The 23,067-nt window shown below is 52.3% G+C and overlaps 1 protein-coding gene across 1 annotated transcript in view; it reads left to right on the top strand.

The window, feature by feature from the left end:
- Window positions 1-243: 243 nt before the first annotated feature.
- The window catches only part of CACNA2D4 (calcium voltage-gated channel auxiliary subunit alpha2delta 4), a 197,890-nt gene continuing 175,066 nt past the window's right edge, over window positions 244-23,067 (top strand). The window contains 2 exon segments of the mRNA XM_068141829.1: window positions 244-529; window positions 11,478-11,559. Of these exon segments, the coding sequence (XP_067997930.1) occupies window positions 423-529; window positions 11,478-11,559 (189 nt within the window). The 5' untranslated portion in view covers window positions 244-422.

Raw genomic sequence — 23,067 nt, 5'->3', positions numbered from 1 at the left:
GGAATCAGAGTAATCCCGGGTGATTTTATCCCACTCCACTTCCCTAAATCTGGGGCTGCTGCTGCTTGGCGAGAGGATTAAGGGGCTGGCAGGGGATTACGTAGCTGCTGCAGCTCCCAGCGCGGAGCTCCCTGCCGGCGTGACCGCTCCTCGGGGCACGGAGGCGCACAGCACCCCTGGGTGCTCCCCGGCCAGAGGCCCCGCCGGGGTTTTGGCTGCTCACCCTCCGTCAGAGACCACTGACGGCGCCTGGCGGCAGGAGCAGCCTTCCCGGGGCAGAAGCAGCCGGGGCTCCCCCGGGGCTCAGCCCCGCGGCGGCAGGGCGGCCAGCCCAGCGCCATGGCGGGGGCTGCGTGGGATCCCCCCCGGGGCAGCAGGAAGGGCAGGGGAGCCCCGCGCCCCGCCGGCTGGTGCCCCTGCTGATGCTTGGCAGCTGGAGGATGGGGCCCAGGGCCGTCCTGTGGATGATGCTCTGCCTCTTCTGCCTCCCGCCCGCTGCCAGGGCCCAGACGAAGATCCCGCTGGAGACGTAAGTGTTTGCCTCTCCCTGGTGCGGAGCGTGGCTGGTGTGGCGCTGGCGATGCCATGGGCATGGGCGAGCGGGGGGGAGCGCCTCCCAGAGCGGGGCAGGCACTGCAGGGGCAGGCACATCGCCTTAGGGGAGGTGGCATTTCCTTACCACGGTGATGATGGCTCCTGGGAGAGGAGAGAGCTGTGGGAGCCACCACTTCAGCTCGCAGGTCTAGCTCAGATGCAGTGTCTCATTTTGCTCGTCGGTGGAGCAGAGCAATGCTGCTCACCTGCTGTAGTTAAGCACTTGGACATCCCTTAATGCTCTGCTTAATGCAGTGGGCAGCAGAAGGCACAACCAGTTTAAGGACGTGTTCGTGAAACCTCACTGCTGAGGCAGCTTGTGGAGGCTCAGCCATGGAGGGAGGTGCAGGCAGCCCCACTCCAGCCCAGCGCTCCCGGCAGAGGTTGCTGGTGTGCAGCCTGCCACAGACACCTTGGGGGTGCCAAGCACTTGTCAGAATCTGACCACAGGAGGCAGAGGTGCAGGGTGTTTGAGGGAAGATGCATCTCTTCAACACACATGAGGTCCACATCATGCAGTGCAAGGCTTGCAGCTCCAAAGCTGTGAGCTCTTGCATCGGTCCGGTGCACCGATGGCTGAAAAATGCCTTCACCTGTATACAGGCAGCCTGGGCAAGAGGCTGGGGTGGGTTGAAATCACCCCCCAGTTAATCTGGAGAGCTATCTCCCCAAAACAGAATCGCTCAGACCAGCTCAGTTTGGGGTGGGAGCACATGAAGCTCTATTTACAACTAAACTGTGTTCTAGAACTATGAAATGCAATGAATATGCACAAGACAGACAACAGACGTACAATATAGAGATACTGATCAACCACACAGAAACTCCTCAGACCCTCCTGGATGGATCCATCCACCTCCTCCCCCTCTCCCTCCCTCCCTCCCTCCTTCCCATTACCTCACGCAGCAGTCAAAAGAGAGATCCCCTGGCAAGGGGGGAAAGAGGATGCAAGCAGAAGCAACAGAAGAAGAAAAGAGAGGGAGAAAGAGCTGTTTAAGCCTCTGCTCTATATGCCATTAGCAAGCCAAGGAATCCTATAGACCTTAGCTTTGTTTTCCTTTTGCATCCAATGGTAATTTATTTTACTTTCAGTCTTTGCAGTCAGGGACTAGGCTGAAAAGTTCCCCTTCCAACTGTAACACAGACACACAGATACACACACATTTACCCAGGTGTGGATGTCAGGAATGCTGGTGAGGCAAGGCTAAAGAAAAGAAAGAGGCCATGGCACCTTTTCATGCTTGTTCCTGCTCCACCTGACTGATTAGGGCATCAGAGTCCTTCCCAGAGCTCTGCAGCACAGGAAGGCAAACCTCAGCGGTGACACAAACCATGAGCAGCCTCGGCCGCTGCGTGTGCTGCATGTGGGCCCAGTGCTAGTGCACAGGCAGGGAACCTGGATGCACTTCTGTGGGTGCGGGTCTGCAGGGCACCTGTGCCCCTCTGTGTGCTGGTGTGCACTTGTTGGTGCCCCTCTGTGTGTTGGTGCCTCTGTGTGTGTTGGTGCCCCTGTGTGTGCTGGTGTGCACTTGTTGGTGCCCCTGTGTGTGTTGGTGCCCCTGTGTGAGTTGATGTGCACATGTTGGTGCCCCTCTGTGTGTTGGTGCCCCTCTGTGTGTTGGTGCCCCTGTGTGTGTTGGTGCCCCTGTGTGTGTTGGTGTTCACTTGTTGGTGCCCCTCTGTGTGTTGGTGCCCCTGTGTGTGTTGGTGCCCCTGTGTGAGTTGATGTGCACATGTTGGTGCCCCTGTGTGTGTTGGTGCCCCTGTGTGTGTTGGTGTTCACTTGTTGGTGCCCCTCTGTGTGTTGGTGCCCCTGTGTGTGTTGGTGTCCCTATGTGTGTGCTGGTGTTCACTTGTTAGTGTCCCTGTGTGTGTTGGTGCCCCTGTGTGAGCTGATGTGCACATGTTGGTGCCCCTCTGTGTGTTGGTGCCCCTGTGTGAGTTGGTGTTCACTTGTTGGTGCCCCTCTGTGTGTTGGTGCCCCTGTGTGAGTTGATGTGCACATGTTGGTGCCCCTGTGTGTGTGTGTTGGTGCCCCTGTGTGAGTTGATGTGCACATGTTGGTGCCCCTGTGTGTGTTGGTGCCCCTGTGTGAGTTGATGTGCACATGTTGGTGCCCCTGTGTGTGTTGGTGCCCCTGTGTGAGTTGATGTGCACATGTTGGTGCCCCTCTGTGTGTTGGTGCCCCTGTGTGTGTTGGTGTTCACTTGTTGGTGCCCCTCTGTGTGTTGGTGCCCCTGTGTGAGTTGATGTGCACATGTTGGTGCCCCTGTGTGTGTTGGTGCCCCTGTGTGAGTTGGTGTGCACATGTTGGTGCCCCTGTGTGTGTTGGTGCCCCTCTGTGTGTTGGTGCCCCTATGTGTGTGTTGGTGTTCACTTGTTGGTGCCCCTGTGTGTGTTGGTGCCCCTGTGTGTGTTGGTGCCCCTGTGTGAGTTGATGTGCACATGTTGGTGCCCCTGTGTGTGTTGGTGCCCCTGTGTGAGTTGATGTGCACATGTTGGTGCCCCTGTGTGTGTTGGTGCCTCTGTGTGTGCTGGTGTTTACTTGTTGGTGCCCCTGTGTGTGTTGGTGCCTCTGTGTGTGTGTTGGTGCCCCTGTGTGAGTTGGTGTGCACATGTTGGTGCCCCTGTGTGTGTTGGTGCCCCTATGTGAGTTGGTGTGCACATATTGGTGCCTCTGTGTGTGTGTGTTGGTTCCCCTGTGTGAGTTGGTGTGCACATGTTGGTGCCTCTGTGTGTGTGTTGGTGCCTCTGTGTGTGTTGGTGCCCCTGTATGAGTTGGTGTTCACTTGTTGGTGCCCCTGTGTGTGTTGGTGTGCACTTGTTGGTGCCCCTCTGTGTGTTGGTGCCCCTGTGTGTGTTGGTGCCCCTATGTGTGTGCTGGTGTTCACTTGTTGGTGCCCCTGTGTGTGTTGGTGCCCCTGTGTGAGTTGATGTGCACATGTTGGTGCCCCTGTGTGTGTTGGTGCCCCTATGTGTGTGCTGGTGTTCACTTGTTGGTGCCCCTGTGTGTGTTGGTGCCCCTGTGTGTGTTGGTGCCCCTGTGTGAGTTGATGTGCACATATTGGTGCCCCTGTGTGTGTTGGTGCACCTGTGTGTGCTGGTGCCCCTGTGTGTGCTGGTGTTTACTTGTTGGTGCCCCTGTGTGTGTTGGTGCCTCTGTGTGTGTGTTGGTGCGCCTGTGTGAGTTGGTGTGCACATGTTGGTGCCCCTGTGTGTGTTGGTGCCCCTATATGAGTTGGTGTGCACATGTTGGTGCCTCTGTGTGTGTGTGTTGGTGCCCCTGTGTGAGTTGGTGTGCACATGTTGGTGCCCCTGTGTGTGTTGGTGCCCCTATATGAGTTGGTGTGCACATGTTGGTGCCTCTGTGTGTGTGTGTTGGTGCCCCTGTGTGTGTTGGTGTGCACATATTGGTGCCTCTGTGTGTGTGTGTTGGTGCCCCTGTGTGAGTTGATGTGCACATGTTGGTGCCTCTGTGTGTGTGTGTGTGTTGGTGCCCCTATATGAGTTGGTGTGCACATGTTGGTGCCTCTGTGTGTGTGTGTTGGTGCCCCTGTGTGAGTTGGTGTGCACATGTTGGTGCCTCTGTGTGTGTGTGTTGGTGCCCCTATATGAGTTGGTGTGCACATGTTGGTGCCTCTGTGTGTGTGTGTGTGTGTTGGTGCCCCTGTGTGAGTTGGTGTGCACATGTTGGTGCCTCTGTGTGTGTGTGTTGGTGCCCCTATATGAGTTGGTGTGCACATGTTGGTGCCTCTGTGTGTGTGTGTTGGTGCCCCTGTGTGTGTTGGTGTGCACATATTGGTGCCTCTGTGTGTGTGTGTTGGTGCCCCTGTGTGAGTTGATGTGCACATGTTGGTGCCTCTGTGTGTGTGTGTGTGTTGGTGCCCCTGTGTGAGTTGGTGTGCACATGTTGGTGCCCCTGCGTGAGTTGGTGTGCACATGTTGGTGCCCCTATATGAGTTGATGTGCACATGTTGGTGCCTCTGTGTGTGTGTGTGTGTGTTGGTGCCCCTGCGTGAGTTGATGTGCACATGTTGGTGCCTCTGTGTGTGTGTGTTGGTGCCCCTGTGTGAGTTGATGTGCACATGTTGGTGCCTCTGTGTGTGTGTGTTGGTGCCCCTGTGTGTGTTGGTGTGCACATATTGGTGCCTCTGTGTGTGTGTGTTGGTGCCCCTGTGTGAGTTGATGTGCACATGTTGGTGCCTCTGTGTGTGTGTGTGTGTTGGTGCCCCTGTGTGAGTTGGTGTGCACATGTTGGTGCCCCTGCGTGAGTTGGTGTGCACATGTTGGTGCCCCTGTGTGAGTTGGTGTGCACATGTTGGTGCCCCTGTGTGTGTGTGTTGGTGCCCCTGTGTGTGTTGGTGTGCACATATTGGTGCCTCTGTGTGTGTGTATGTGTTGGTGCCCCTGTGTGAGTTGGTGTGCACATGTTGGTGCCCCTGCGTGAGTTGGTGTGCACATGTTGGTGCCCCTGTGTGAGTTGGTGTGCACATGTTGGTGCCTCTGTGTGTGTGTGTTGGTGCCCCTGTGTGAGTTGATGTGCACATGTTGGTGCCTCTGTGTGTGTGTGTGTGTTGGTGCCCCTATATGAGTTGGTGTGCACATGTTGGTGCCTCTGTGTGTGTGTGTTGGTGCCCCTGTGTGTGTTGGTGTGCACATATTGGTGCCTCTGTGTGTGTGTGTTGGTGCCCCTGTGTGAGTTGATGTGCACATGTTGGTGCCTCTGTGTGTGTGTATGTGTTGGTGCCCCTGTGTGAGTTGGTGTGCACATGTTGGTGCCCCTGCGTGAGTTGGTGTGCACATGTTGGTGCCCCTGCGTGAGTTGGTGTGCACATGTTGGTGCCCCTGCGTGAGTTGGTGTGCACATGTTGGTGCCCCTGTGTGAGTTGGTGTGCACATGTTGGTGCCTCTGTGTGTGTGTGTTGGTGCCCCTGTGTGAGTTGATGTGCACATGTTGGTGCCTCTGTGTGTGTGTGTGTGTTGGTGCCCCTATATGAGTTGGTGTGCACATGTTGGTGCCTCTGTGTGTGTGTGTTGGTGCCCCTGTGTGAGTTGGTGTGCACATGTTGGTGCCCCTGTGTGTGTTGGTGCCCCTATATGAGTTGGTGTGCACATGTTGGTGCCTCTGTGTGTGTGTGTTGGTGCCCCTGTGTGAGTTGGTGTGCACATGTTGGTGCCCCTGTGTGTGTTGGTGCCCCTATATGAGTTGGTGTGCACATGTTGGTGCCTCTGTGTGTGTGTGTTGGTGCCCCTGTGTGAGTTGGTGTGCACATGTTGGTGCCCCTGTGTGTGTTGGTGCCCCTATATGAGTTGGTGTGCACATATTGGTGCCTCTGTGTGTGTGTGTTGGTGCCCCTGTGTGAGTTGATGTGCACATGTTGGTGCCTCTGTGTGTGTGTGTGTGTTGGTGCCCCTGTGTGAGTTGGTGTGCACATGTTGGTGCCCCTGTGTGTGTGTGTTGGTGCCCCTGTGTGAGTTGGTGTGCACATGTTGGTGCCTCTGTGTGTGTGTTGGTGCCTCTGTGTGTGTTGGTGCCCCTGTATGAGTTGGTGTTCACTTGTTGGTGCCCCTGTGTGTGTTGGTGTGCACTTGTTGGTGCCCCTCTGTGTGTGTGTGTTGGTGCCCCTGTGTGAGTTGATGTGCACATATTGGTGCCTCTGTGTGTGTGTGTGTGTTGGTGCCCCTGTGTGAGTTGGTGTGCACATGTTGGTGCCCCTGCGTGAGTTGGTGTGCACATGTTGGTGCCCCTGTGTGTGTGTGTTGGTGCCCCTGTGTGAGTTGGTGTGCACATGTTGGTGCCTCTGTGTGTGTGTGTGTGTTGGTGCCCCTGTGTGAGTTGGTGTGCACATGTTGGTGCCTCTGTGTGTGTGTGTGTGTTGGTGCCCCTGTGTGAGTTGGTGTGCACATGTTGGTGCCTCTGTGTGTGTGTGTTGGTGCCCCTGTGTGAGTTGGTGTGCACATGTTGGTGCCTCTGTGTGTGTGTGTTGGTGCCCCTGTGTGAGTTGGTGTGCACATGTTGGTGCCTCTGTGTGTGTGTGTGTGTGTTGGTGCCCCTGTGTGAGTTGGTGTGCACATGTTGGTGCCTCTGTGTGTGTGTGTTGGTGCCCCTGTGTGAGTTGGTGTGCACATGTTGGTGCCCCTGCGTGAGTTGGTGTGCACATGTTGGTGCCCCTGTGTGAGTTGGTGTGCACATGTTGGTGCCTCTGTGTGTGTGTGTGTGTGTTGGTGCCCCTGTGTGAGTTGGTGTGCACATATTGGTGCCTCTGTGTGTGTGTGTTGGTGCCCCTGTGTGAGTTGGTGTGCACATGTTGGTGCCTCTGTGTGTGTGTGTGTGTTGGTGCCCCTGTGTGAGTTGGTGTGCACATGTTGGTGCCTCTGTGTGTGTGTGTGTGTTGGTGCCCCTGTGTGAGTTGGTGTGCACATGCTGGTGCCTCTGTGTGTGTGTGTGTGTTGGTGCCCCTGTGTGAGTTGGTGTGCACATGCTGGTGTGCAGCAGCAGCTGTCCTGGCACGCTCACTGCTGGGAAGCTGCCAGCCAGCAGCACTGCCCTCCTCGGCAGCCCCTCAGCAGGCTAACAGCTCTTAGCAAAGCCACTTCATAAAAACTTCACCTTGTGAAGCTGATTCAGGCAAGTTTAATCCTTTAAAGATTAAAAATGTCACTGCTGCAGCTGGTAAAAGTTGCTATGGGGCAGCTTCTCATCAATACAGCCCACAGGATTACTATTCAATACATTCATCAAGGACCTGGATGAGGGCACAGAGCACTGTCAGCAAGTGTGCTGATGACACCAAACTGAGAGGAGTGGCTGACACAGGAGGGCTGTGCTGCCATTCAGCCTGACCTGGACAGGCTGAGAGCTGGGCAGGGAGAAACTGAATCAAATTCAACAAGGGCAAAGGTAGAGTCTTGCACCTGGGAAAGAACAACCTCATGGAGCAGGATAGATCAGGGACTGACCTGCAGGAGAGCAGTGAAGGAGAAAGGGACCTGGGGGTCCTGGTGGATGGGAGGTTGTCTGTGAGCCAGCAATGTGCTCTGGTGGCCAAGAAGGCCAATGGCATCCTGGGGTGGATGAGAAGGGCTGTGGTTAGTAGGTCAAGAGAGGTTCTCCTCCCCCTCTACTCTGCCCTGGGGAGGCTGCACCTGGAATATTGTGTCCAGTTCTGGGCCCCTCAGTTCAGGAAGGACCTCAGGGAACTGCTTGAGAGAGTCCAGCACAGAGCCACAAAGATGATGAAGGCAGTGGAACATCTTCCTCATGAGGAGAGCCTGAGGGAGCTGAGGGCTCTGGAGCTTGGAGAGGAGGAGCCTGAGAGTGACCTCATTCATGATGATAAAGCTGTGCAGGGTGAGTGCCCAGAGGCTGGAGCCAGGCTCTGCTGGGGGATGCCCAATGCCAGCACAAGAGCAGTGGTGGAAGCTGAGGCAGAGGAAGTTCCATGGATATATGAGTAAAATGTTTTCCCTGTGAGGGTGACAGAGCCCTGGCACAGGCTGCTCAGGGGGTTGTGGAGTCTCCCTCTCTGGAGATATTCCAAACCTGCCTGGATGTGTTCCTGTGTGACCTGCTCTAGGTGCTCCTGCTCTGGCAGGGGGGTTGGACTGGATGAGCTTTTGAGGTCACTTCCAGCCCCTGGCATTCTGTGACTACCAAGATTTATGCTGACTTTATCCAGGCCAGAGTCTTATGAGACTTAGCCACCAGGGTCATTCTTGAGGCCTTCCTCAGCAACATGCTTCTGCTTTGTGTTTTACAAAAAGGATGCAGAGGTTACCTGGAGTAAAATCCTACTTCTGATCATTTCAAACCATGACAAATAAAAATGGACTTTTTGGGCTCTGGGAAAGGACTTCATGGAAGTACCTTTTGGCCTTGAAATCTGTGGCATTCAGAAGCCAGCCTGTCCTCTCTGCTGGTTTTGCCACTGAACCCAAGTGCAGGGCTTACAGGCAGGCAATCTCTGACCAAATCCGTTCCTGATGTGTTTGGTTGCAATGTGCAAGCCCTCTGAGAAAAGGCTCCCACTTTGCTCAGTCTTCATGTACAAGAATGACAAATAAACAACAGGGAAAGAGCTTTCCTCTCCTGGCACCAAAACCAGCTCAGTCCCTGGTGTTTCAAATCCACTGATGAACTTAACTAAAGCACAGAAGCTGCCCCTTTTCAAATGACATTTCAGTGGAGGGACACATTGGCCAGGGGACAAAAGGGAGAAAAGCAGCAGAAAAATAGACCTGCTTCAGAGATCACTCAGAGATGTTCTGGGGACAGAAAACCTGAGCCTTCTTAAGCAGCACAGTGACACAAGGCTGAGCTGGCCTGTGCTGCTCCCCAGGCTGTGCCTGTCTTTGTTGCACAGTGCTTGGTCTGGCACCAGATCACTGGGACACTGAAATGGGTTGCCCAAAGAGGTGGTGCAAGCCCCATCCCTGCACACACCACCCCCTCCCCAGTCCAGGCTGGATGTGGTTCTGAGCAACCTGATCTGGAGTGAGGTGTCCCTGCCCATGGCAGTGGGGTTGGAGCTGGATGATCCTTGAGGTCCCTTCCACCCTTGACAGTTCTGTGATCCTGTGATTGATTTACAGACCTTGGCAAAGCTCACTCAGCTTTAACTCCAGCAGTGCAAAAATCTACTCAGTTACTAGCAATGTCTCTGAGGTGCAAGCTCAGGGTGGAAACCACCTCCTCTTTCCTTCTGGACACCACTCTGCTCATCAGCTGCTCATGGCATGGGCAGGAGTGCCTGCAGTTGTGAGGGTGGTGAGGATGTGGGGCTGGTTGCTCAGCCTTTGCTTCCTCGGGTACTGCAGACATCAGGAGGTGCTGGTGGGAGAGGTGAAGATCAATGTGATGTGGCTTTTTTAGGCTGCCTTCCCCACCAGGATGCATCTGCTGCTAAGTTCACATCGATCCAAAAAAAGGGGAGGGGGTGGGGGGTGGTAAAGAAGCCTTCAGCTGGTGTAAGATCACACTGGGTGGTTAAAGATGAACCCCTCATTGCTGGCTACAGGTTACCCACTGTCTCACTGCTCCTGTTATAGGCAGTGGGTAGAGAGGCAGTTCAGAGACAAGCCCTCTGGGTGCTCCAAATCTTCTCCTGTAGCTGCCTACCTGCCTCACTTTGCAAGAGGGGAGTCTAAACAGGTGTGATTATGCCACCATTGCTGTGCTGGCTTTACTCCAGAGCTCTCCTCTGTGTTTGCTTATTGTTCTGCCACAAAAGTGGTGCAGTTGCCCTGCAAAATCAAGCCCTGAGGTTAAAGTCTACTTAGGACTGGAAGAGGAGCTCCTCTCATATGAGAACAGGCTGAGAGAGCTGGGGTTGTGCAGTCTGGAGAGGAGAAGGCTCCAAGGAGACCTTCTTGTGGCCTTCCAGTATCTGAAGGGGGCTACAAGAAAGCTGGGGAGGGACTTTTGAGGGCGTCAGGTAGTGGCAGGACTGGGGGGAATGAATCCAGGCTGGAGGAGGGGAGATTTAGATTGGACATTAGGAAGAAGTTCTTCACCACTGGCACAGGTTGCCCAGGGAGGTTGTGGAAGCCTCACCCCTGGAGGTTTTGAAGGCCAGGCTGGATGTGGCTCTGGGCAACCCTGCTGTAGTGTGAGGTGTCCCTGGGCATGGCAGGGGGGTTGGAGCTGGATGATCCTTGAGGCCCCTTCCAGCTCTGAGAACTCTGTGATTCTGTGAAACCTACTGGAGGCTATAGGCAAGGACTCTGCAGCCTGTGAAGTAGTGGTGCATTCTGCTAAGTGTTGAGGCCCATGTATTCCATTAAAGCAATCTCTCCTAAGCGAGTCTTTGTTGAAGGAACTGCATGTAGGTGGAACTGCCTAATGTGAATCATCTCCCAGATTTCTGCTGAAGTGTTCTGTCAATTACCAGACCCATCTATTTTGATTTGGGTGGCTCACTGTACAAGCTGCTCTTCAACATCCTTATGTTCTCCCCGTGGCATTGCTAGCATCAATTATTCGCAGGCTGGCAGACATGGGAGCCGTGTTTTACAGCCATGAGGTGTGTAACCCACTCTGGCATCATCAAGGCATAGCATCTCCACTGAGAGCAGTGAGTCTGGCTGGCTGCTTAGTCCCTGCCCCACGCAGCTCCCGGAGCTCAATCCAAGTGGTGCATCTTGAAAGTGTCTTTCAGATCTGACACATTCATCTTCAGCAGTCTCGACAGTAGATGTCTAGCCCTTCACTCCAGGCTATGTCTGCAATCAGTGAAGACAAACAGGTGTCTGCAGAGAGCTATTTATTTCACTTCACTAACAACAGAGGAGAGCAGGTGATATCTAGGACAACTTTTGTACCTCTAAAGTTAGGCAAGACAAATTCCAGTCTGCCTGAGGCTAGCAGAACTTGGTGTTTCTCCCTGGTGATCCATTGATGCCCTGTGCAAACTGTCCACGAGCAGCACCTCCTGCCTTACTGCTGGTTTGTCTGAGGAGAAAGCATTGTCATTGTCACTAGAGTGCCTTAAAGAAACACAAGGGAGTTCACACTCAAGACCAGAACAAGAGGACACAGTCTCAGGCTGTGCCAGGGGAGGTTTAGATTGGATGTTAGGAAGAAGTTCTACACAGAGAGAGTGATTGCCCATTGGAATGGGCTGCCTGGGGAGGTGGAGGAGTCACCATCACTGGAGGTGTTCAGGAGGAGACTTGTTGGGGTGCTTGGTGCCATGGGTGAGTTGTTTAGGTGGTGTTGGATTGGTTGATGGGTTGGACACGACGATCTTGAAGGTATCTTCCAACCTGGTCTATTCTATGTATTCTGTGTATTCTAAGGTTGAGCTTTCCCTGACTAAGGAAGTCAGCAGCTCTGGTGAATTAGAATTATTCACACCAATTTTCCTTTTCCCCCCTCTTTTTAGGGTGAAGTCTTGGGCAGATGCATTCAGTGGGGAGCTGTACTCCATTGTGACTAAGTATTCAGGCTCTCTCCTGCTGCAGAAGGTAGGCAAAAGCTGTGCAGACTCCCCTGGCTTCACATCATCGACCCAGGTGGCCACCCACGGTTGTGCTTGGGGTGGAAGAAGGCAAAACGCACAGGTCTCCAGCTGGCTTTGAAAGCTGGGAAGCTCTGTGGCCATCCTCTGTGAACTGGAGAGGGGGGTTCCAGCCAGTGCCTTTCCTGCTTTCACTAGCCACAGTCAAACACCACTTCAATGGTTGTGTTGTTTAAAGAGCCTTTGTAACACTAGTCCTTATGTTGATCATTTCATGCCCTTCCATACTGACCCTTTACTCCTCCCTTCCTAAGTGCATATCAATCCCTCTCCTACTCATCTCTCACCTTCTCACTGTCACCTCATTGTCCCTTCCTGCTGCTCTCCAGCTGCTGCTCTTCTGCTTTCTGCTTCCTTATCTGTCTTCTTCCAGTCACTCATCAGGTTTTTTGAATTGTGCCTTTAACTCTCTGACTGGGACAGGGTCTCTGAGGCAAGTGTCCTAGAAGCTGTGATCTTCCAGAGGTGCAGATCTCTGCTTGCCTTGGCCACCAAACAACAGACACTTTTACACTAAGCTCTCTACCAGCACCAAAAGCTGCAGCTCCAGTGGCTGTAGAGAACTGGTGCCGTTGGCAGCTGTAGAGAAGTTGCCTCCTTGCCTCGATTCCTGGGCTCACAGGTGAATGGCTGTTCCTCATTCAGTGACCTCTGCCCTGTGGCAGCAGGGCTGTATGGGTCAGCACCTCCCAGCTGCTGCTCAAGGGGTCCTGGTGGGTGCTGAATGTATCTGAAGAGATTCCATCCCCTCCCTGTTGCAGCCCCTGCTCTGAGGGCAGCTGCTGGACACATGCTGAGTGCAGGGTTCCTTAGCTGACCGATTCCTTAGCTGCCTAGAGCAAAACAATCACCTTCCATGGGTGCCAAGAACAACAGCCTCACCTTGGCACCCTTGGATTGGCACATGCTGCAGAAGCCACCTCCTTGACATGCTGGCATCTCTCACTGGGAAAAGATTTTAGCTTATAGATGTGGTTGGAGGTTACTGCTTAGGTGATTGATAACAAAGAGTTTGAAAACAGCCACTCTGAGCTACAAGGCAGACTGGGGGCCTAGGGCTTCTGTGCAGGGATTTATAACAGAGTATAAAGAACAGCCACTCTGAGCAATAGTTACTGGGGTTAGGCACTTAGGTTAGGAGCAGCCTGGGGGGTTAGGGCTGCTAGGGATTTCTGCTTCTGTTAGTTAGCTACTTCTGGCCAGGGCTTTGGTGCAGGGATGCTGCTAGGGATATGCTCAGGAATTCTGTTAGCTGCTTTGTCTGTTAAGGGCTTCTGGGACTTCTCTTAAGGATCCTCTGAGGCTCTGCAATGCTGGGGATTCTACAATGCAGTAATAAAGGACTTCTGGGAGGACCTCGAGATTCTCTGCTCTCTGCGTTTCTGCAGTCTCCTTTCTGTATGGCAATGGGGTTTGTGCCTTCATCAGCTACCCAATGGCCCCTGAATCAGGGGAAGAACAACATCTCTCCACCTCATGTGGCCATCCAGTTCTCATTTTTACTCTCTCTGAGGACTCTTAGACCCTCTATGTGTCCCATTTTTGTCCTTGTATTAGTAATAACACCCACATCCCCATGCAAAAAGCAGCTCTGGGTATCATTTGCCTTGCCTTGCTGCTGAGCCCTCTGTTTCCCTCTTCTCACAGTGCTGCTTTCTGTTTGGAGTAAGGGAGCATCTCTGTGGTGCTTTTGAGGCTCAGGTGACTTTAAGATAACCACAAAGAAAAAAGTCCTCCAAGAGAGACAGAAAGTCACAGGGGGGTGGCCAGGTTGTCCCAGGATATTGTAGGATGTTATTCTATTCCATTTCACAGAGTCAGGGAATCACAGAATCAATGAGGTTGGAAAAGACCTCAGAGATCATCAAGTCCAACCTATCCCCCAGCACCTCCTGACAACTAAACCATGGCACCAAGTGCCACATCCAATCCCCTCTTGAACACCTCCAGCGATGGTGACTCCACCACTTCCCTGGGCAGCACATTCCAGTGGCCAATTACTCTTTCTAGGAAGAACTTTCTCCTCACCTCCAGCCTAAACCTCCCCTGGCACAGCTTGAGACTGTGTCCTCTTGTTCTGGTGCTGCTTGTCTGGGAGAAGAGACCAACCCCCACCTGGCTACAACCTCCCTTCAGGGAGTTGTAGAGAGCAATGAGGTCTCCCCTGAGCCTCCTCTTCTCCAGGCTAAGCAACCCCAGCTCCCTCAGCCTCTCCTCACAGGGCTGTGCTCAAGGCCTCTCCCCAGCCTTGTTGCCATTCTCTGGACACCTTCAAGTGTCTCAATGTCCTTCTTAAACTGAGGGTCCCAGAACTGGACACAGGACTCAAGGTGTGGCCTAACCAGTGCTGAGCACAGGGCACAATGACTTCCCTGCTCCTGCTGGCCACACTGTATCTGATGCAGGCCAGGATGCCATCGGCCCTCTTGGCCACCTGGGCACAGTGCTTAGAATGAAGGCACCACCGTGCAATGAAAGACTCTCAGCACTAGTACAGGCACTTCATGCACTAGACAGGAAGCAGCTGGGATGGGATACAGCTGCAGCTGGGATAGGATATAGCTGCAGCTGGGATGGGGTACAGCTGCAGCTGGGTTGGGATACAGCTGCAGCTGGGATGGGATACAGCTGCAGCTGGGTTTCAGCAGTTTTGATGATGCTTCCAAATGACAAGACCAGGGGGCATGGCCTGAAGCTGTGCCAGGGGAGGTTTAGGTTGGATGTTAGGAAGCACTTCCTGATGGGAAGGGGAATTAGAGACTGGAATGGACTGCCCAGGGAGGTGGTGGAATCGCTGTCCCTGGAGGTGTTTAAGGCCAGACTGGATGTGGCACTCAGTGCCATGGGCTGGTTGGTGTGGTGAGGTTGGGTCCTAGGCTGGGATTGATGATGTCAGAAGTCTATTCCAGCCTCAATAACTCTGTGACTCTCTGAAATTGCTTATTCTACCATGGGGTACCCAAGGAAAAATTGCCAGAGGCATAGTGTTATGCTGAGGTGTTTCTGGTGGGAGCTGGAGCTCCAGTGGGCAGGAGGCACAGGCTGTGCTTATTTGATGCTCAGGTGTCTGTGTCTGATGTTGCCAACCTACACAGCTTCTGTGGCTGTTTCTAACAATTTCAGAGAGTTCAGCAGGGCTCAAAAGTCAGTGGAACTAAGGAGGTGAGTGGCTAGGTTGAAAACATGAGCACTGTGGAACCCAACAGTGGACGGCAGATGTGGGCCTGAGGGGGGCATTAAGGCAGCTGTGTTGTGCTGTCCCTCCAGAGGTGTTGAATCAGATCATTTCACTTTCCCCTGCACACACTGTGTTTTGTCCCTAGGGATGTTGGTCCCTTTAGGATGGGGTTTATGTGAGACCTGTAGATGCTAGTAGAGTACTACTGGGAATTGCAATCATGGTGACCAGATCTTGAAACACAAATTCACAACTCTCTCAGCTTTTGGAGTATCACAGTCTCACAGTATCACCAAGGTTGGAAGAGACCTCAAAGATCATCGAGTCCAACCTATCAACACAGACCCCATGACTAGACCATGGCACCAAGTGCCACATCCAATCCCCTCTTGAACACCTCCAGGGATGGGGACTCCACCACCTCCCTGGGCAGCACATTCCAATGACCAATGACTCTCTCAGTGAAGAACTTTCTCCTCACCTCCAGCCTAAACTTCCCCTGGCACAGCCTGAGACTGTGTCCTCTTGTTCTGGTGCTGCTTGCCTGGGGGAAGAGACCAACCCCCACCTGGCTACAACCTCCCTTCAGGTAGTTGTAGACAGCAATGAGGTCAAAATAATTCACTGTAATTGACTGGAGGCAAAGAGAGCTAATTTCTGATGTGAAAGCCTGGATGTGGCCAAACCCAACCTAGAGTTCACACAGAGGGGAGTCAGGGCAGAGCTGCATTTCCTTGGTGCTGTGCCTGCCTTTGCTCTGGGAGAGGGGTAGGTGTCTGGTTTGCCCTTGCATGTTTTGGGGCCTGGGTGCAGCACAGACCAATTGTGCATTGCAGAGTCTCTGGACATGCCTGAGAGGGGCACAGTGTCACTCATGACTCAGAGAGAGAACTTCCTTCAGTGAGTCACTGTTACCACTCCAGCAGTGTGTACAGAGGAGCCTGCTCCAGCCTTTCTCTGTTACCACTCCAGCATTTCGTCTCCGAAATGCATGGCCTGCTCTGCCCTGACAGTACTGAAGCAGTTTAAACAGCTCAGGTTTACCTCAAATCCCACTTCTGGAGCTTTTTCCTTTCCCTTTCATTTCTCTGGGAGACAAGCAAGGATGAGCCAGCACCTTCTTCTTTAGCCCTGCTGTCAGGCCCCACTTCTATAGCAAGAACTGGGTCAGACAAGTCACAAATCAACATCTCAAAGCAAGGACCATCCTGGAGGGCTCTCTCTGTCCCTGATGCTTAGAGTGCTGCAAGAAGCTTCAGGAGGACACAGACAGATATTTAATAATAGGCAGCATTTTCACCACCCTGAGAAGCACCTTGGCAGAGTCCATATAGGAGTCATACAGGGAAGGACTAATAAGCTGCACCACTACAGGCTGGGAGGGGATCTGCTGGAGAGCAGCCCTGTGGAGAAGGACCTGGGAGTGCTGGTGGGCAACAAGCTCTGCATGGGACAGCAATGTGCCCTGGGGGCCCAGAAGGCCAATGGGGTCCTGGGGTGCATTCAGGGCAGTGTGTCCAGCAGATCCAGGGAGGTTCTCCTCCCCCTCTACTCTGCACTGGTGAGGTCACACCTGGAATATTGCATCCAGCTCTGGGCTCCCCAGGTCCAGAGGGACAGGGATCTGCTGGAGAGAGTCCAAGGCAGGGCTACAAGGATGCTGAAGGGACTGCAGCACTGCCTGGGGAGGAGAGGCTGAGAGTCCTGGGGCTGTTTAGTCTGGAGAGGAGAAGACTGAGAGTGGATCTGATCAATGTCTATCAATAGCTGAGGGCTGGGGGTCAAGAAGGAAGGGACAGGGACAGCCTCTGCTCACTTGTGCCCTGGGATAGGACAAGGGGCAAGGGATGGAAACTGCAGCACAGGAGGTTCCACCTCAACATGAGGAAGAACTTCTTCCCTGTGAGGGTGCCAGAGCCCTGGAGCAGGCTGCCCAGAGAGGTTGTGGAGTCTCCTTCTCTGGAGCCTTTCCAGCCCTGTCTGGATGTGTTCCTGTGTGACCTGTGCTGGATTCTCTGGTCCTGCTCTGGCAGGGGGGTTGGACTGGAAGATCTCCAGAGGTCCTTTCCAGCCCCTAACATCCTCTGATCCTGTGATCCTGTGATCCAGCTGTATGTAAGCTCTTCACACTGGTGCAAGCTGTGGGCAGAGTCAGGCCTGGGGGGCTAAGTGCACTGAAGCCTGGAAATGCAAACACGTGTGCTCCCCAGGCACTCTTCTCTTTTTGGCCCATTGCCTCTTTTTCACATGAAGTGATTCTCTGTGTGCATGAGCCTGTGCAGACCAGCAGAAGGATGAGGAGCACAGTGCTGAGGCCCAGATGATTCGCCCCTCGGTGCTCGTTGAAGCCCGTGGGCACTGTGTCTTTGAGGAAATGCAAAGCGACAGCAGCACCTTCCATGGTTTGCTTCATGCCTCCCTTGTGCCCAGCAGACTCAAAGCAAGCAGCTTACAGTTGCTTGGAGCACCATCACTTGTCAGTTGGTGAATGTTATACATGTGAACCTTTTCAGTATTCAGCCTAAACTTCCTTCTGTGGCTTTGAGCTCCTTTGGTTTCCTTGGGGTTTTGTTTTGTTGTTGTTGTTGTGGTTGAGGGCTTTACTTATCTGTTTGTTTGTTCATTTATCCCAGAATAAAACAAATGGTCTATTTCTTACTAGGCTTTATTGTTCCCAGAGTCCTGATGAACCAGCAGGGATCTCTTGAATCTAGAAGGGCAGATTCTCACCCTGAATCAGAGAGTGTTCAGGAAGGCCCCAGGTGGTTCTCTGTCCCAGGCTGCCAAGATATCCTTCAATAAACCTCACAGAGACAGCAACAGCTGAAGAGTGGCTTTGCTTCGAGGGCTTGGCCATTATTCAGCAGAGGATAAGACAAACTTGCATGCTTAAACCTGGCTCAAAATGCTGGCTGGCATCTACGACAGCTGAAGGCAATACAGCTGGAGCAAAGGGGCACCGTGAGAAGCTGAGTGGAGGAAGGGTAGCAACATCTCCCAGAGCTAAGGAACAGATAGTTTGGACCTATGGCATATCAGCTCTGTGCCACAGTCCTGCTGCTGCTATTGGCCAGATAGCAACCAACATCCTAGGGCCACTGACGTCAGCCATGGCAGGAGACTATGGCAGTGGTTCTCAGCATCTCAGGACTTGCCTCTGAGTGACAGAAACACCATCAGCAGGCCACAAACTTAACTTTTCTTACACTGTGTTAACTACAGAATCACAGAATTGTTGAGGCTGGAACAGACCTCTGAGATCATCAAGCCCAGCCTATGACCCAACCCCACCACCTTGACCAGACCATGGCACTGAGCCCAAGGGCAGGAGATTTAACACATCTAAGTGCTGGGTTCTACACATTGGCCACAACAACCACATGCAGTGCTACAGGCTGGGGGCAGGGTGGCTGAGAGCAGCCAGGCAGAGAGGGACCTGGGGGTACTGGGTGACAGCAGCTGAACATGAGCCTGCAGTGTGCCCAGGTGGCCAGGAGGGCCAATGGCATCCTGGCCTGCATCAGGAACAGTGTGGCCAGCAGGAGCAGGGAGGTCATTCTGCCCCTGTACACTGCACTGGTTAGGCCACACCTTGAGTCCTGAGTCCAGTTCTGGGCCTCTCAGTTTAGAAAAGATGTTGAGATGCTGGAAGGTGTCCAGAGAAGGGCAACAAAGCTGGGGAGGGGTCTGGAGCACAGCCCTGTGAGGAGAGGCTGAGGGAGCTGGGGGTGCTTAGCCTGGAGAAGAGGAGGCTCAGGGAAGACCTCATTGCTCTCTACAACTGCCTGAAGGGAGGTTGTAGCCAGGAGGGAGTTGGTCTCTTCTCCCAGGCAAGCAGCACCAGAACAAGAGGACACAGTCTCAAGCTGTGCCAGGGGAAGTTTAGGCTTGAGGTGAGGAGAAAGTTCTTCATAGAAAGAGAGATTGGCCCATTGGGATGTGCTGCCCAGGGAGGTGGTGGAGTCACCATCCCTGGAGGTGTTTAAGAGAGGACTGGATGAGGCACTTGGTGCCATGGTTTAGTTGATTAGATGGTGTTGGATGATAGGTTGGACATGGTGATCTCAAAGGTCTTTTCCAACCTGGTTAATTCTATTCTATTCTATTCTATTCTATTCTATTCTATTCTATTCTATTCTATTCTATTCTATTCCATTCCATTCCATTCCATTCCATTCTATTCTATTCTATTCTATTCTATTCTATTCTATTCTATTCTATTCTATTCTATTCTATTCTATTCCATTCCATTCCATTCCATTCCATTCCATTCTCCCTGCTGCATCCACTTCCCTGGAGGACTGAAATCCACATACCCTGAGGGAGATACAGGCCCTGCAAACTTGGTGTGGGATGTTTTGCTCTCCATCCTCATTCCTTACCCTTGCCAACCTTTCCTCTTGCTGCTATATATATTTTCTTTAAAAAAAATTACTTCTCCTACTTCCAAACCAACTCCAACTTGGTTTTGGTAGATTTACCTCCTTCCCTTTTTTCCTACCCCCTTCTTCTCTTTTCTCCTTTTCTTTCCCCTTTACCTTACTGAGAAAAAAGAAAAATCAAAGAAGGCTGAGCAGGGAGGAGCTCTTGGTTTCCTGCCATCTGAACTCTGAAATTCCAGTTAAGGCTCAAACCACTCCAGCAGCACAGGCTGGAGGCTGCTCAGAGAAGGATTTGGAATCTGAGACCTCTCCCTCCTCTCCTCCAGGGAGGACAGCTCAAGCCAACAAGGGTGACATCTCCTCCAAGCCAAAGTGGCAGCACCCTTCCTTGGCCCCAAACCATCTTGGGCCTGGGGAGGGTGCCAATATAATTCCTTCCCTTCTCACTCTCTCCAATTTTCTCTCTCTTTCTTTCACTGCTTCTGCTCCATCCACTTCATTCTGTTAATAAATAGCCTCAGGTCTGAGATTTGGCCTCCTCTGTGCCTTCAATTGCACAACATGGGAATGTGCATAAAGAATTGAGTCTCTCTCCTCCTCTGGGCCAAGACAGGGGATGTTTGGGTCAGATGTTAGGAAGCACTTCCTGATGGGAAAGGGGAATTAGAGACTGGAATGGAGTGCCCAGAGAGGTGGTGGAGTCGCTGTCCCTGGAGGTGTTTAAGGCCAGACTGGATAGAATAGAATAGAATGGAAAAGACCTCAGAGATCATCAAGTCCAACCTAGCACCCAACACCATCTAATCAACTAAACCATGGCACCAAGTGCCTCATCCAATCCCCTCTTGAACACCTCCAGGGACGGTGACTCCACCACCTCCCTGGGCAGCACTTCCCAATAGCCAATCTCTCTGTCTGGGAAGAACTTTCTCCTCACCTTCAGCCTAAACCTCCCCTGGCACAGCTTGAGACTGTGTCCTCTTGTTCTGGTGCTGGTTGCCTGGGAGAAGAGACCAACCCCCACCTGGCTACAGCCTCCCTTCAGGGAGTTGTAGAGGGCAATGAGGTCACCCCTGAGCCTCCTCTTCTCCAGGCTAAGCAACCCCAGCTCCCTCAGCCTCTCCTCACAGGGCTGTGCTCAAGGCCTCTCCCCAGCCTTGTTGCCCTTCTCTGGACACCTTCAAGTGTCTCAATGTCCTTCTTAAACTGAGGGTCCCGGAACTGGACACAGGACTCAAGGTGTGGCCTAACCAATGCAGAGTACAGGGGCACAATGAACTTCCCTGCTCCTGCTGGCCACACTGTTCCTGATGCAGGCCAGGATGCCATTGGCCTTCTTGGCCACCTGGGCACACTGCTGGCTCAAGTTCAGCTTCTGTCGCCCAGCACCCCCAGGTCTGTGGTGGGTGGAAGGGTAAGGCCGAGAAGCCTCCTCCCTTCCCCCTTGTAAGGTAAAGGGAAAGAAACTTGAAGGGAAAGGAAAAAAAAACTCGCAAGCTGAATTAGCAAAGCAGTGGAGCTATATTTACAAAGTGATGTAGGGTTTGCAGGGGATTATTTACAAATTTACAATATCTACAATATATACAAAGATATACAACAGAGTAACACAGAAATGAGAGTGCCCCCCTCGGCAGAGAGGGGTCCCCCACCTCCGCTCTCCCCTCTCTTCCCCCCCTTTCCCCAGAATGGGATAGAAAGAGAAAGAGAAGAGAGGAAAAAAAAGTTAGAAGCAGTTCGTGTTAATTGGAAGGGAGTTAGTATACAGGCCTGTTATCTGGTTTTCAAGGCCGAGGCCTTGGCAGAAAGCCCAGGACAGAAAGCTGTTGCCTGAAGAAGAGGCGGAAGCAAGACTGACTGAGAAGTGCTGGAAATGTCCAGTATAGTCCCAGCTCAGAAGTGCTTCCTCCCACTCGTCCAATGAAATTAGTTTAGACTATTCCTTCCGTTTACCAACTTCCGTCCACCATATTCCCTTTCTTAAGGGGGCAACGTCAACCGGCCACAGTCCACCCCTTCTAAACAATTTCATTGGCTGTTCATACTGTCCATCCAATCCAAAATGATATTTACAGTTCATGAGTAAAGTTCATAGTCCATTCCGGCTATGCTCAGATGTAGATGATTCAAAAGTCCAAGAAAATCAGAAAATGAGAAAAATGGAAAACAGTTCATTTCTTCGCCGACGAAGTGAAGAAAAGGGAAACAGGGATTCTCAGGGTCTCTTAGTTGACTCAGAGCTCTCAGGGATCTCAGGGTTCGTGCACCGTAGATTCCTCGTTGATTCTTCCTTTGGACGCGATGTAGCTGTACAACAGTTCAAAGTTAACCTCTTTCAGCTAAAGTTAAATTTCTTTGTGGAATACACTGAATTTCACCATTCTCTTGCATTACCCAATAAGTGTGACCCGGACCTTCAGCTGAGACCACCCCTCGGACAGGTTTAGCCTCTCCTGAGGGTGAAAATACCCAAACAGTTTTACCTAACAGATTCTTTTCTCTAACAACAGGAACTCTATCACCTTCTACTTTCCGTAGCAAATCTGAATGTGCAGGTCCAGCTCGGTTCACTGAACCTCTACTATTTACCAGCCAGGTTGCTTGTGCTAAATGTTTTTCCCAGTTTTTCAAAGATCCACCCCCCATGGCTTTGAGAGTGGTCTTCAACAAACCGTTGTAGCGTTCAATCTTCCCTGAAGCTGGTGCATAGTAGGGAATGTGGAATATCCACTCAATACCGTGCTCTTTTGCCCAACTCTTTACAAGGTTGTTCTTGAAATGAGTTCCGTTGTCTGACTCGATCCTCTCTGGAGTTCCGTTTCTCCACAGGATCTGTCTCTCCAGACCGAGAATGGTGTTGCGTGCAGTTGCATGTGGAACTGGATAAGTTTCCAACCATCCAGTGTTTGCCTCTACCATAGTAAGCACGTATTGCTTACCAGAACGAGAACGTGGTAGAGTGATGTAGTCAATCTGCCAAGCTTCACCATACTTGTACTTGGACCATCTGTCACCATACCACAAGGGCTTAAGTCGTTTTGCCTGCTTAATAGCAGCACAAATGTCACAGTCATGGATGACTTGTGTGATAGCATCCATGGAAATGTCTATGGATCTGTCACGAGCCCATTGGTATGTTGCATCTCTGCCTTGATGTCCTGACGAATCGTGAGCCCACCGAGCTAAGAATATCTCACCTCGGTGTTTCCAGTCAAGATCAAGATTAGAGTCCATGTCTACTTGAGAAACTCTTGCAGCTAGATCTGCCTGATGGTTGTGTTGCTGTTCCTCAGTAGCTTTGCTCTTAGGAATGTGAGCATCGATGTGTCTCACTTTCACTGGAATTCTCTCGATTCGATCAGCAATGTCCTGCCACAGGTTGGCTGCCCAAATGGGTTTTCCTTTTCTCTGCCAACCACTCTTCTTCCAGTTCTTTAGCCAACCCCATAGAGCATTGGCTACCATCCATGAGTCGGTGTAGAGATAAAGCTTTGGCCATCTCTCACGTTCAGCTACGTCGAGAGCTAGCTGGACAGCTTTTACCTCTGCGAACTGACTGGATTCTCCTTCTCCATCTTTCGCTTCTGCAACTCGGCGTGTTGGACTCCACACTGCAGACTTCCACCTTCGCTTGTTTCCAACAAGACGACAGGAACCGTCTGTGAACAAAGCATATTTCTTTTCAGCATCAGAAAGGTCATTGTAAGGAGGAGCTTCCTCAGCACGAGTCACTTTCTCCTCTGGAGGTTTGGCACAGTTGATACCCTCAGGCCAACTTGAGATCACCTCCACTAGACCAGGTCTTTCAAGATTTCCCATTCGAGCTCTCTGTGTTATCAGAGCCATCCACTTAGACCAGGTTGAGTCTGTGGCATGATGTGGTGTGGATCCTTTG

The sequence above is a fragment of the Melanerpes formicivorus genome, unplaced genomic scaffold (genome assembly GCF_026170545.1).
Source record: "Melanerpes formicivorus ecotype bairdi unplaced genomic scaffold, bMelFor1.0.p_v2 SCAF_8, whole genome shotgun sequence".
Taxonomy (NCBI): Eukaryota; Metazoa; Chordata; class Aves; order Piciformes; family Picidae; genus Melanerpes; species Melanerpes formicivorus.
Note: the sequence above shows the minus strand (reverse complement) of the source record. Positions and strands in the feature narration are given on the sequence as shown.